The 13,295-nt window shown below is 38.5% G+C and overlaps 1 protein-coding gene across 5 annotated transcripts in view; it reads left to right on the forward strand.

Annotated features, from left to right (window-relative positions):
* The window catches only part of LOC118537897 (uncharacterized), a 220,984-nt gene that overhangs the window by 107,322 nt on the left and 100,367 nt on the right, over nucleotides 1-13,295 (forward strand). For 2 of the 5 annotated variants that reach the window (XM_078069978.1, XM_078069977.1), the window contains exons 2-3: nucleotides 1,195-1,427; nucleotides 11,682-11,725. In XM_078069978.1, coding sequence (XP_077926104.1) covers nucleotides 1,284-1,427; nucleotides 11,682-11,725 — 188 coding nt within the window. In that variant the 5' untranslated portion in view covers nucleotides 1,195-1,283. Of the gene's footprint in view, nucleotides 1-1,194; nucleotides 1,428-1,460; nucleotides 1,770-9,338; nucleotides 9,392-11,681; nucleotides 11,726-13,295 lie in introns of those variants that run through there. The other 3 variants (XM_078069980.1, XM_078069979.1, XR_013446750.1) reach the window with 2 other exon arrangements.

Raw genomic sequence — 13,295 nt, forward strand, 5'->3', positions numbered from 1 at the left:
AAAGCCACATACCTCAGGCCAGTGTTAAGTAAATCAGGTTCAACTCCAGTGCACATTGTCTGGTCCCATCTGAATTTTTTCTGTACCTTCTGCACTTTTTTTCTGGACTTTCTGCTTCACAAGTGAGGACCTTTGATTTAGCTCTAACGTGTTAAGTCTCCTAGGTAAGCTCCAGAGGGAGTGGCATGGTATGGCAAAGAGAAAGCTGTCACAGGAGTGGTGGAACACTTAATTCTAGTACAAGCTTTGTCACAAAGTAGCTATGTGAATTTAACCACTAGTCTAGGCTCCTTTCTTCCTCATCTGTGAAATGAGGGAATGGGGACTCAATGTTGTCTTAAGGTAGCTTTTGGTTTCCATATTCTGTGGTTCAATTGAGTTAAATGAAAGTGAACATAACTAGATGAAGGCTGGGCTTCTAGAAATAATATGTTCATGTATTCCCTAGCAAGTAAGGGTTATTAGGGTCACTGAGAGAATGGCTTTAAATTTATATTCCATTTAGAATATCATGTTAGTAAGATGCAAAAGAAATTACATGAGAATGTTGAACAAACATGAAATTCAGAAGACAGATATTTCAAAACTTTTTGGAAAGCAATTGAAGGGAAGAAAGAAGGGAAGTCGGTAGGAGAAAGGTTGAATCAAAGTCCCCCCCCCCCTTTGGGGAAACAGCTGCACTACTAAATGTTCCTTTCCTCATACCAGAGTTGTGTACTTGTTTCAGAATATGGAATCACTTGTAGCGTTTTTCCCCATTCTCACCGGTTCCACAGTGGATTATATCCCTAGCTAGGTCATTCCATATTCTTTATTTTATAACTTGCTCTAAGTATCTTAAGTATTAACAATTAATCTAATCGATCTTTGTATTCAATTCAGAGACTGCTAAACTAAAATAATACAAGTTATAATCATGCTGCCTAAATTAGACTTTAAATCTCTAATATAGTTTATAGATTTTTAAATTATTTTTATATACCAGACTGTCTCTAGATTCTTTATGCACTGAGGTAGGTATGAATAATTAGATTAAATTGCAAATACATTATGAAATTTGATTTTCACACAATCTTACGGAGAAGATAAAGCAGATTTTATCGTTTTCATGAATGAATCTGAGGCACAGAAAGATTAATACTCTTGCTACCGTTTTTTGTTGTATTTCTGTTTTTGTTTTTGTTTTTAATTTAGGAACCATATTCCTTTATTGAAAGGAATGGTGAAATTGGTTGGAAGAAAGAAAATCTTAAGCGAATGTTTTGCAAGGGCAATACTGCAATATGCCTGCCCAGCATGGTGATCAGGGCAAGTCACCCAGTGGCCATGGGGAAGGCAGACAAGCTGAGTTCTTACTGCCAAGGACCACGCGGGGCTTGTCGGAGGTACTCTGCCTCGCTGGCCTTCAGGGCCCCCATCCAACGCAGGTTGGTGAGATAGCCACGCATTCTTTGAAGGACTTGACCTGCTTGTGGAGGGAGGGACTCTCTAGGAACTCGCACAGGTGGGCGTCGGTCCCATCAGTGGCCAGCTGGTGCAGATCAGGGAGGCGGGTCCCTCGCTTCTCCAGGTGAAAGGCGCATGCCTAGGCTTTTGCAGTGTCTGCAGCGCCCACAGCCCCGCATCTTGATGCTGGGAGGCGATGGGGCCGGCGCTGCTTCTCAGCCACCTGGGCTTGGCGGTGAGCTCCCTCACCTTCCTCTCCAACCCGAGCTGATGCGGGAAGTCCAGGCGGAGCGCTTCAAAGCCGCGTCCTTGTGGATGTACAGGTAGGAGGCATAGAGCGCCAGGTTGGTCTGGCTGTTGACGGCGGCCTCGCAAGTGGCGTGGTAGTTAATTAGTAGAAAAAGGAGTCTAGAACCCAGGTGTCCTAATTCCAGTTCAAGCCCTAATCCCTTGATTACGGCCTGCTTACTGGGGGGCTGGGGACACCACAAAACTGAAACATCAGACAATAGATGGAGATGTGCAATGGGAGACAGGGAGTAGAATTAAAACAGTCTGGGTGCTAATGTGAACTTCACGATTTAAGAGCTGTTTGGCTTGAGGACAAACGCACTCAACCTCTCGGAACACTTAAAACAATCTTTCTGAACTTTTTCTTCACTTGTAAAATGTGGATGATTACCCGAAGCTTGAAGGCTGTCCAAAGGAAATAAGATTATCTCTGAAAATAATTAAAATATACATTGTACAAATAATAATTATATTATTGTGACTATAGAGCCAAATCTTCAATTATCTATATTTTTGTCATATAGCAACAGCATACATAATTTAAATAATCCCAAATCTATTCATTATTCTGTTAATTTTAATAGTTTATTAGTAATTAAAAATATAACATGGCTATATTATCATAAGGAAACTAAATATTGAAAAATGAATCTTGTTTCTCTATTCCTAGATATGTAACACACTTCTTTGATCCATGGTTCTTAAAGTGTGATCCCCAACTTATAGCCATCCCGATCACCTGGGAATTTGATAGAAATGTAGGCTCTAGGGTCCCTCCCCAGACCTACTGAATCAGAAACTCTGGGATTGGGGTTAGGTAATCTGTGATTCGACAAGTTCTCCAGGTGATTCTGGCTCACACTAATGCTGGAGAACCAAAGCCTTAGTTTAAAGCACTATCTTAAGTAAGTCCTGTCAAATCCGTGGATATTCATTGAATGGCTATTAAATGTAAGATACTGTGCACACTGAATTGAATTAAAGAATAAAGCTGATCTCATGATTCTGCTTCCTGACATCCCATAGTCTTTAAACAGAAGTGGGGAAGGGCAAAAAACTGTGTCAAGTAATACAAACATTAAGTTTGAAATCCAACTCCTTTGGGTTAGAAATGGCAAGTAATTGAATTCGGGATATAAGGATTTCCCTTGTTAGGTAACATTTGAGGCTTACCTCACATGCCCAAGGATAGGGTCTTGACAGGATGTGTCGAGATGTTTAATAGAGGATTTGTCTTTCCCATTAATATCACAGATCAGGAATATACCTCAAACCATCTAATTTCTCTCAATGAAAGTAGGAGAAAGAGAAGGAACACTATTTATTCTGTCACAGGATCTTTCTCTGTTCTGCTCAGGTCCTTTAACAAAGATAAATTGAAGGAGGAATGGTGGAAGAGTTGGTACTGTATTCAAAGTAGGTCAGGTGAAAAAACAGACCAAAAAACCTCTCAAAAGCCCTCCCCCACCCTACCTGTAGCATTATTGTTAGGGAGGTTTTAATAAGGTGAGGGAGAATCTGTCACTCTGTTGAGCACATTCCCCAAATGCATGTTGTCAGAAAGTGATTCAGGAATTGAGACTTCCAACTATTCTGAAGCCATAAAAACATTGGGGTTATGCCCTCACAATTTATATTTATTTGGGTGTTTATTTTCTATGACTTTTATAAATATGCAACTCAGACATAGAATTTAAAGGAAAAATAAGACAAGCAAAAGGAATTGCTAACATTTTCTTCACACAACCATTGATTAGCTTTGCTCACTTTAATGTGAAGTTACTAATTTAGTTACTAAGGTGAAAAGGCATTAGTGGTTACAGTGGGAAAGGAAAGACGGATCTGTTTCCTGGGTCCCCAGGCAGCAGTGATCCAGGTAGACATGGGATGACTGCAGTTTTGATGGTTTTTTGTTTTTTTAATTTTAATAATTTGTTTAATTATGTTATGTTAGTCACCATACAGTACATCATTAGTTTTTGATGTAGTGTTCCATGATTCATTGTTTGCGTATAACACCCAATGCTCCATGCAATATGTGCCCTCCTTAATACCCACCACCGGGCTCACTCATCCCCCCACCCCCCTCCCCTCTAAAACCCTCAGTTTATTTCCCGGAGTCCATAGTCTCTCATGGTTTGTCTCCCCCTCTGATTCCCCCCCTTCATTTTTTCCCTTCCTTCTCCTAATGTCCTCCATGCTATTCCTCATGTTCCACAAATAAGTGAAACCATATGATAATTGTCTTTCTCTGTTTGACTTATTTCACTTAGCATAATCTCCTCCAGTTCCATCCATGTTGATGCAAATGATGGGTATTCATCCTTTCTGATGGCTGAGTAATAGTCCATTGTATATATGGACCACATCTTCTATATCCATTCATCTGTTGAAGGACATCTTGGCTCCTTCCAGTTTGGCTATTGTGGACATTCCTGCTATGAACATTGGGGTGCATGTGGCCCTTCTTTTCATTACATCTGTGTCTTTGGGGTAAATACCCAGTAGTGCAATTGCTGGGTCATAGGGTAACTCTATTTTTAAATTTTTGAGGAACCTCCACACTGTTTTCCAAAGTGGCTGCACCAGCTTGCATTCCCATCAACAGTGTAAGCGGGTTCCCCTTTCTCCACAACCTCGCCAACATTTGTTGTTTCTTGTCTTCTCAATTGTTTCCATTCTAACTGGTATAAGGTGGTATCTCAATGTGGTTTTGATTTGAATTTCCCTGAAGACTAATGATGTTGCACATCATTAGCCTGCAGTTTTGATGGCTAGCACATATTTGAATATGCTGTACCCTCTACAGACTAATATAAAATCTGTTCTCCCCCTATCCTGGTGCTTTCTAGATAGACTAGAAGCCACTTCCAGTGATAGGGTGGTCGCCATGGCAGTAAGAAGAGGAATGTCCAAACTTCCTTGGCTGACACAATACCCCTTGCTTCATGACTCACAAGCTCATGGTTTTGTAGACAGAACCAAATTAGCACTGTGTTTGTGGGTGCTTTGGAAAGGTAGGGAGTTAAAGGGAAAGGATTTTGAGAAACCCAAGTCAGGTTTAAAGGTATAGCTTTCAATAGCAATATAATAAGTAAGAATTCAGGGAACACCAAAAATTGGAGGCAGAAATGACTCTTCATTTGGAAAAAAACTTGGATAGGTTTTGGGGTGAATTTTTGTCTCTGTTCAATGAGGCTTCCATTTTGTGTGTGTGTGTGTGTGTTCAGTATTGGCCACAGATATTGAGGAGGTGGTTTTGTTCAAGGAAAATAATAGGAGAAATAATCAGTCAGTTTCATCTGGAAAAAAATGCCAGGAAGCTTCTGTAGGCTCGGAACTTAACCTATCATAGAGAAAGTATAGCCCACTATATTTATAATCACGAAACCCAAGTCAACAGGTCAAGACCTTCCCCAGGTATCTATTTTTCAGACCAAATGTTCTCTTCAAATAATGGAATCACCTAAGTTTACTGCCTGGTACTTTGTAGCAAGAATCAAGACATTCAAATCCTACTCTTCCATGTCCTCCCACATATACCTTGTACATATGCACCACGATTAGACAAACATTGCCATATTTGCTGTGACTACAGACATACCTTGTTTTATATGCTTTGCCTTATTGCACTTCACAGATAGCTGTTTTTTACAAATTGAAGGTTTGTGGCAACACTGAGTCGAGCAAGTCTGCCTATGCCGTTTTTCTAACAGCATTTGCTCACTTCATGTCTCCGTGTCATGGTTCAGTAATTCTCACACTATTTCAAACTTTTTCATATTATTATATTTGTCATGTGATGTGTGATCAGTGGTCTTTGATGTTACTATTGGAATTGTTTGGGGGCACCATGAACCAAACCCATATAAGAGGACAAACTCAGTAAATGTGTGTGTTCTGACTGTTCCACTGACTGGCCATTCCCCATCTTTCTCTCTCTTCCTCCCTCTCCTCAGTCCTCCCTACTCCCTGAGACACAACAATATTGACATTAAGGCAATTAGTAATCCTACAGTGGCCTCTAAGTGCCAGGGGAAAGGAAGAATTGCACGTCTCTCACTTGAAATCAAAAACAAGGAATGGCTAGCTTAGTGAGGAAGGCATGTGGAAAGCCAAAGTAGGCCCAAATCTAGGCCTCTTGTACCAGTTAGCCAAATTGTGAATGCAAAGACAAAGTTCTTGAAGGAAGTGAAAAACGGTACTCTAGTGAACACACGAATGATAAGAAAGTGAAACAGCTTTACTGCTGATATGGAGAAAGTTTTAGTGTCTGAATAAAAGATCAAACCAGCTACAGCATTCCTTTGAACCAAAGCCTAATCCAGAGCAAGGCCCTAGCTCTCTTCAATTCTAGGAAGACTGAAAGAGGTGAGGTAGCTGCAGAAGAAAAGTTTGAAGCTAGCAGAGATTGTTTCATAACAAGGAGAGAAGCCACCTCCATAAGATAAAAATGCAAGGTGGAGCAGGAAGTGTTGATGTGGAAGCTTTAGCCAGTTATTCCAGAAGATCTAGTTAAGATAATTAATGAAGGTTTAGCTACATTAAACAGCATATATTTTTTAAAGATTTATTTATTTATTTTAGAGAGAGAGAGAGAGAGAGAGAGAGAGAGAGAAGGACAGAGGGAGAGGGAGAGAAAATCTCAAGTAGACTCCACGCTGAGCGCAGCCTGACATGGGGTTCAATCCCACGAGCCTGAGATCACGACCCAAGCAGAAGCCGAGTCAGATGCTTAACCAATTATGCTACCCAGGTGCCCCTAAACTGTATATTTTTAATGTAGATAAAACAGCCTTTTACTGAAAGAAGCAGCCATCTAGGACTTTCATAGCTAAAGAAGAGAAGTCAATGCCTGGCTTCAAAGCTTCAAAAGACAGACTGACTTCTTTGTTAGGGGCGAATGGAACTATTGACTTTAAGTTGAAGCCAGTGCTCATTTACTGTTCTCTAAATTCTAGGGCCCTTAATAATTATGTTGAATATACTCTGTTTATGCTCTATAAATGGAACTACAAAGCCTGGAGGACAGCACATCTATTTACAACATGTTTCATGGAATATTTTAAGCCTACTGTTGAGACATACTGCTCAGAAATAAAGATTCCATTGAAAATATTACTGCTCACAGACAATGTACCTGGTCACCCAAGAGCTCTGATGGAGATATACAATGAGATTAATGCTGTGTACATGACTGCTAATACAACGTCCATTCTGTAGCCCATAGATCAAAGAGTAATTTAGACTTTCAAGTCTTATTATTTAAGAAATATATTTCATAAGACTATAGCTGCTATAGATAGTGATTCCTCTGATCGATCTAGAAAAAAAGTCTTTTGAGAATCTGGGAAGGATTCACCATTCTAGATTCCATTAAGAACACTTGTGATTTATGGGAACAGGTCAACATGAACAGGAGTTTGGAAGAAGTTGATTCCAACCCTCCTGGATGACTTTGAGAGGTCAAGACTTCAGTGGAGGAGGTAATTGCAGATATGGTGAAAAGAGCAAGAGAACTAGAATTAGAAGTGGAGCCTGAAGATGTGACTGAATTGCTACAATCTCACAATAAAACTTGAATGGATGAGGAGTTGCTTCTTATGGATGAGCATCTTATGGATGAGCATCTCATTCTTATAGATGAGCTCATCTTATGGATGAGCATCTCAAGATGGAAACTACTGGCAAAGATGATATAAAAACTGTTAAAATGACAACAAAGGACTTAGAATATTATATAACTTAGGTAATAAAGCAGCAGTAAGGTTTGAAAAGATTGACTCCAGTTTTGAAAACTGTAAAGTTAAACAGCATCACATGCTTCAGAAAAATTGTTCATAAAAGGAAGAATCAATTGATGAGAAAAGCTTCCCTGTTGTCTTATTTTAAGAAAAGCCCCCCCCAAAGAAAATAAATGACCACAGCTACCCCAACTTTCAGCAACCGCCACCCTGATTAGTCAGCAGCCATCAGCATCCAGGCATCAACATCTAGGCAACCTCCACCAAATGCCCTATGAGCAAAAATTGACCGTGTGTGAGCTTCAAGGATTCTTTTTGTTTTTGTTTTTTTTCAGTTAGAAGGAAGAAGATCCCAGACTCATTACTATTGTGGGAAGGAAGAGTGAGATGGGATATGATCCAATAGACCAGCCACCCAAAAGAGAACTTTCCAAATAGAAGTCACAAATTGTATCTTCCTTCACAGGTGAAACCAAATCCTCCTGTTAACACTAGAAAAGGTCTTGAGAATGAAATGTGGGTAGGGGGAAGAAGAAGCAAATGAAGAGACTATATTCCTTTATATAGCTTAGAACACTTAAAAATTGTCTGAAAATCTTTCAAAAATCAATGGGAATCTTCAAGTACTAAATCCATATATACCTGGGGATTAAACGATGAGCCAAACTGAAGATAAAATATTTCTAAAATATTTCCTTCTACAATGATCTTGAATTGAGAATCAATTTTGCTGTCATTATTGACCAAGTATAAAGATGTTCTTCACAAAATTTCACATCACAGAAGTATTTTGAGAACTTTCTAGTTTCATGAGTCTACATATTCCTGATCCAGGATGTGAACATGTTTCATCTCATTTTTCAACTCTGCTCTCTTGGTGGTGACTTCATGTTATATATTTTGAAAATAATTCATACACCATAAGATTTCCATGATTAACTTTCGATTGCTGCCATTGGTATGGTGACAGGGGACAAAAGTATGTATTCACGTATTTGACATTCAAAAAAAAGAACAGGAATAGGAAGTTGAGGAGAATGAGAAAGGCTGGTAGATGTTTGTGCTTTATACAGAAAGTAAGATGGAGCAAGAATATCATATGAAAATTTCTAAGATTTCCAAGGACAGGACAAGCCTTATGCTTCAAGATCACATGGCAAGAAAGTACCAGATACTTGGCTTAAAACAATTTTAACATTTTGGTATAAAAAAAAAAATTGTGTACTCTTAAAATGTACTAAAAACAAGCTCAAGCTAGAGCGAGCTTGTGGCTCTTTGATGTAGGACAAATTCAGGAAAGAGCCGTTGGAGCCCTATGAGTGAGTTTTCCCAAAGGATTATAAAAGGATGCAGTGCTGAGCCAGTGCACATTCCTTCTCACGGTCTCCTTTACCTTTTCCCTGCTTCCTTTCTGATGTCTCTTGTTGTTTATGGCTGAACATTTAGGGCTTCTTCCTTTTAACGAATTCTTTAGCCTTTGACTTGCCTGTCACCACTGAGTTTTATGCTTTTGTTGTAAGGCAGTGAGCTTGCTCCACACACAGTCCAAATTGAGCAAAAACCCCTTCAAAAGCCCCCCAAATGATGGCATTGTCCTTTTTAATGTACACTTAGAGAATGAAACAATCTGTTTCATTCCTTGTGTTAGAACAGCTGGAATGAAATGAATAGAGGGGGCTGAGCACTTCTGCAAAATCTTTGATAATAGAGAAGTACAAGTGTTCCCTATCAGCAGTAGGATGATAATTTCTCTGGTATGAATGATGTAACCAAGTGGTTGTATATTACTGCCCCATTCTTTCTTGTCCCAAGACACCCTTGGAAATGTGATGCTACATCTCAATGGGATTTTCCAGTACAAAGATTCTTTTCAAATAATATAATTGTGGATACACACCACTCCTACAGAGGTAAGTATACTGAAGATGTGCCAAAACATTAGGGCAGAAATTCAGTTCCCATGGCACACAAGCAGGAATCCAGCCATTTGCAGCAATAAATAAATTTTTTGTAGACTCCAAGATTATAAAGTATACAGTCTCTATAAGACTCAAATTGCTTGTTTATTTGTTTTGAAGTAAAACAGCCTGATACATGAAACACGAGAAAAAAATTATAGAAGAATGCAGAATATTTTTGTTTCACAGCTGAAATTGGTATATTTCTATTGTTCTCCCACATAGGAAGCCTATAGGCAATGAGAAATGATATGAAGAGATAATAATTCTTTGCTTACTCTTGGTTGAACTTTTACTTCCTTGACTTTCAGAGACTATGTAAACAAAACAAACAAGTAAAATAAAAACAACAGAAGCACTAAAAAAATCTTCTAATCTAAGTCTCAACCAAAATGAAGTCCAGGAGAAAAAGAATAGCATAACACTGGAGATAAAATGGGCATAAATAAACAGATAGTTGGGTGTCAAATTTCTAGAAATCATGTCATATGCACAGCAGTTGAATAAACCTGCCGTTAGACATGTGAAGATCTACCATGTAGAACACATAATAGACAAAATTTGGATGCTCCAAAGGGAAAAATTAATGGCTAACCATAGAGGGGTAGATAACCAGTTCAACATAAGAAAGAAAATTTTAATTACATGTGATCAACAGTAATATGACCACCATTATTGGGAGTTCCTAAGCAGAGACTGTAGTAAGGAAGACCAGAGTATTCCCTGCCTGAATTTCCTAGGCTATCATATTGAAGCTATAATGGTACGGTTTGTATGTAAAGAGATTTACTCACTTAGGAGCACCAAGAAAAATTAAATGTAAGACTCTCTTCTGGTAAGGAAGGGTCTGAATCCTAGATCACTGTCCAGAACTATAGGCTTTAGTGGATACTTGTTTTGATCTAATATTTATTTCCCCTCTTTTTTTTGGCTAAGGTCACCCTGATTTTCCAGGGAAAACCAACTCTCTACCACTCTTCATTCAGTTAAGGTTTATATCCCCCAGTCCCAGGGGAATTCTTGACTCAATAAAATCATTACATGCCTGGCCACAGTAATTTGCCAAGCAATGAGTGTTTGATTCACAACAAGCTAGTTAGGGCTAATGAGGAGTCTCTAGGCTAGTGTTGTTGAGAGGTCGAAACAAAAGCTGGAGTTTCTGGAAGTTATTTTGTCATCATGATGAAAGAGCCTATATGAAAATAAAGTCAACTCAGAGTCAAGCAGAGCTTAGATAGGGGCAGAGCAAAAAAGGAGTAAAAATTCATGTAAGTTCTTAAAAACCAGTCATGCCTAAAACTAATTCTACCCCTAGACTGCTTATTCTTTGAGCCTCCCTGTCTCTGAATACCTGTGGTACTTCAGCTTATTTGAGTTGGTTTTCTGTCACATACAACCAAAGTGTTCTGATTACTACATGGATGTCCAGTGAGAACAACAGTGGAAAAACCCTGGAGAGTCAATAGTCACCAAGGTCCAGGAGAAGAGCAATGGCAAATTTGGCTGCCTCATGATTTTGTCTAGGAGCTGGCCTTGAATATCATACACTATTGACCTTAACCAGTTTCTCTCTTTAAATCGTTGATTGAATCTTAATTTTTTTTTTCTCTCTCAACCTCTGCTAAATTATTTAGTTTCCTCATAGCCTTTCCAAGCCAATCACATTGATTTCAGTTATTCTAGACATTAGGCTGTCTTTTTAAAGGCCCAAATACATGGGTACAATTTGGTATAACAGAAAAATTTGGTAAATTGATTGAAAGTACTTATCTGTTGGGGCACCTGGGTGGCTCAGTCCGTTAAGCATCCAACTCTTGATTTTGGCTCAGGTCATGATCTCAGGATCCTGGGATCGAGCTCCACCTCGGGCTCCATGCTCAGCATGAAGTCTGAGGATTCTCTCCCTCTCCCACTGTCCCTCCCCTGCTTGTGTGCATTCTCTCTTTCTCTCTCTCAAATAAATAAATCTTTAAAAAAGTACTTACCTGTTATTGTCTTACTGTAGTCCACCCTTCACTTATTTATTTTTGTACTGAGTTATTTATTATTGAGTTATATATTATCTTTGTGTTAAATTGGTTTTTTTTTTTTTTGGTAACTCTTAAATTCTTTAAATACTTTGGTCTGGTCCTTGATACATACTGTTTTTATTTGGAAAGAAATTTAATTCAATTTGATTAGACACAATTTCTAGCACACAGTGAATCCTTAAGCAGTTATTTTTCTGTTTTGTTTCTGATAGAATGTGTTTCACAATGACAGAAGACGACGTGATAAGAAAGCTAGGTAAGTAACTAAATTAGAATGTAGGTTGCCAACATCTTAAGGTAGGGAAACACAATAGGTTTTTCTATTTCTCACTGCTTGTTCTTGAGAAAAAAACCTGAGGAACTCTACTCTTGTGAAATAGTGAAGAAAGAAAACCAGTACCTTTTTGTTTCTGATTGCAGTGTTTCTTGATTTTTTTAGATAGTAAAACGTGTATAGAAAATAATAGTACTTATTCCAAATATTGAGGTTAAAATCCAAGATTGCTGCATGGTATAAGAAAGTGGTCCACTTTCATTATTTTGAATGTAGCTGTCCAGTTTTTCCAACACCATTTGAAGAGACTATCTTTTTCCCATCGAATATTCTTGCCTCCTGTGTCATAGATTAATTGACCGTAAAAGCATAGGCTTATTTCTGGACTCTCTGTTCTTTTCCATTAATCTATGTGTCTGTTTTTGTGCCAGTAAAATACTGTTTTGATTACTACAGCTTTGTGGCATATCTTAAAATCTGGGATTGTGATACCTCTGGCTTTGTTCTTCTTTCTGAAGATTGTTTTGGCTATTCGAGATCTTTTGTGGTTCCAAAAATAAACTCAAAATGGATTAAAGACCTACATGTACACCTGAAACCAGAAAATTCCTAGAAGAAAACATAGGCAGTAATTTCTTTTACAGCAGGTGTAGAAACAATTTTCTAGTGATGTCTCCTCTGGCAAGGGAAGTAAAAGTAAAATTAAAATATTGGGACTATACCAAGAAAAAAAAAAAAAAAAGCTTTGGACAGTGAAGGAAACTATCAACAAAACAAAAAGGCAACCTATGGAATCAGAGAAGATATTTGCAAATGATATATCTGATAAAGGGTTAATATCCAAAATATTTAAAGGACTTATATAACTCAACACCAAAAAACCCCACAAATAATCGAATTAAAAATGAGCAGAGGAGGGGCGCCTGGGTGGCTCAGTCGTTAAGCGTCTGCCTTCAGCTCAGGTCATGATCTCAGGGTCCTGGGATCGAGCCCCGCATCAGGCTTCCTGCTCAGTGGGGAGCCTGCTTCTCCCTCTCGCACTCCCCCTGCTTGCGTTCCCTCTCTCGCTGTGTCTCTCTCTGTCAAATAAATAAATAAAATCTTTAAAAAAAATTAAAAAAATGAGCAGAGGATCTGAATAGACATTTTACCAAAGAAGACATACATGTGTCCAACAGACACATGAAAAGATGCTCAACATTACTAATCATCAGGGAAATGCAAATCAAAACACAGTGAGATGTCACCTCACACCTATTAGGATTGTTAAAATAAAAAAGACAAATAACAAGTGTTGGTGAGGTTGTGGAGAAAAAGGAATCCTCATGCACTGTTGGTGGGAATGCAAACTGATGCAGCCATTGTGGAAAACAATATGGAGGTACCTCAAAAAATTAAAAATAGAATTACCATATGATCCAGTAATCCCACTACTGGGTATTTCCCAAAGAAAATAAAAACATAGTTTGAAAAGGTAGATGCATCCCTATGTTTATTGCAGCATTATTTGGAAGATAATGGAAGCAAGATATGCAAACAACCTGAGTATCCA

The sequence above is a fragment of the Halichoerus grypus genome, chromosome 4, assembly GCF_964656455.1.
Source record: "Halichoerus grypus chromosome 4, mHalGry1.hap1.1, whole genome shotgun sequence".
Classification (NCBI taxonomy): domain Eukaryota; kingdom Metazoa; phylum Chordata; class Mammalia; order Carnivora; family Phocidae; genus Halichoerus; species Halichoerus grypus.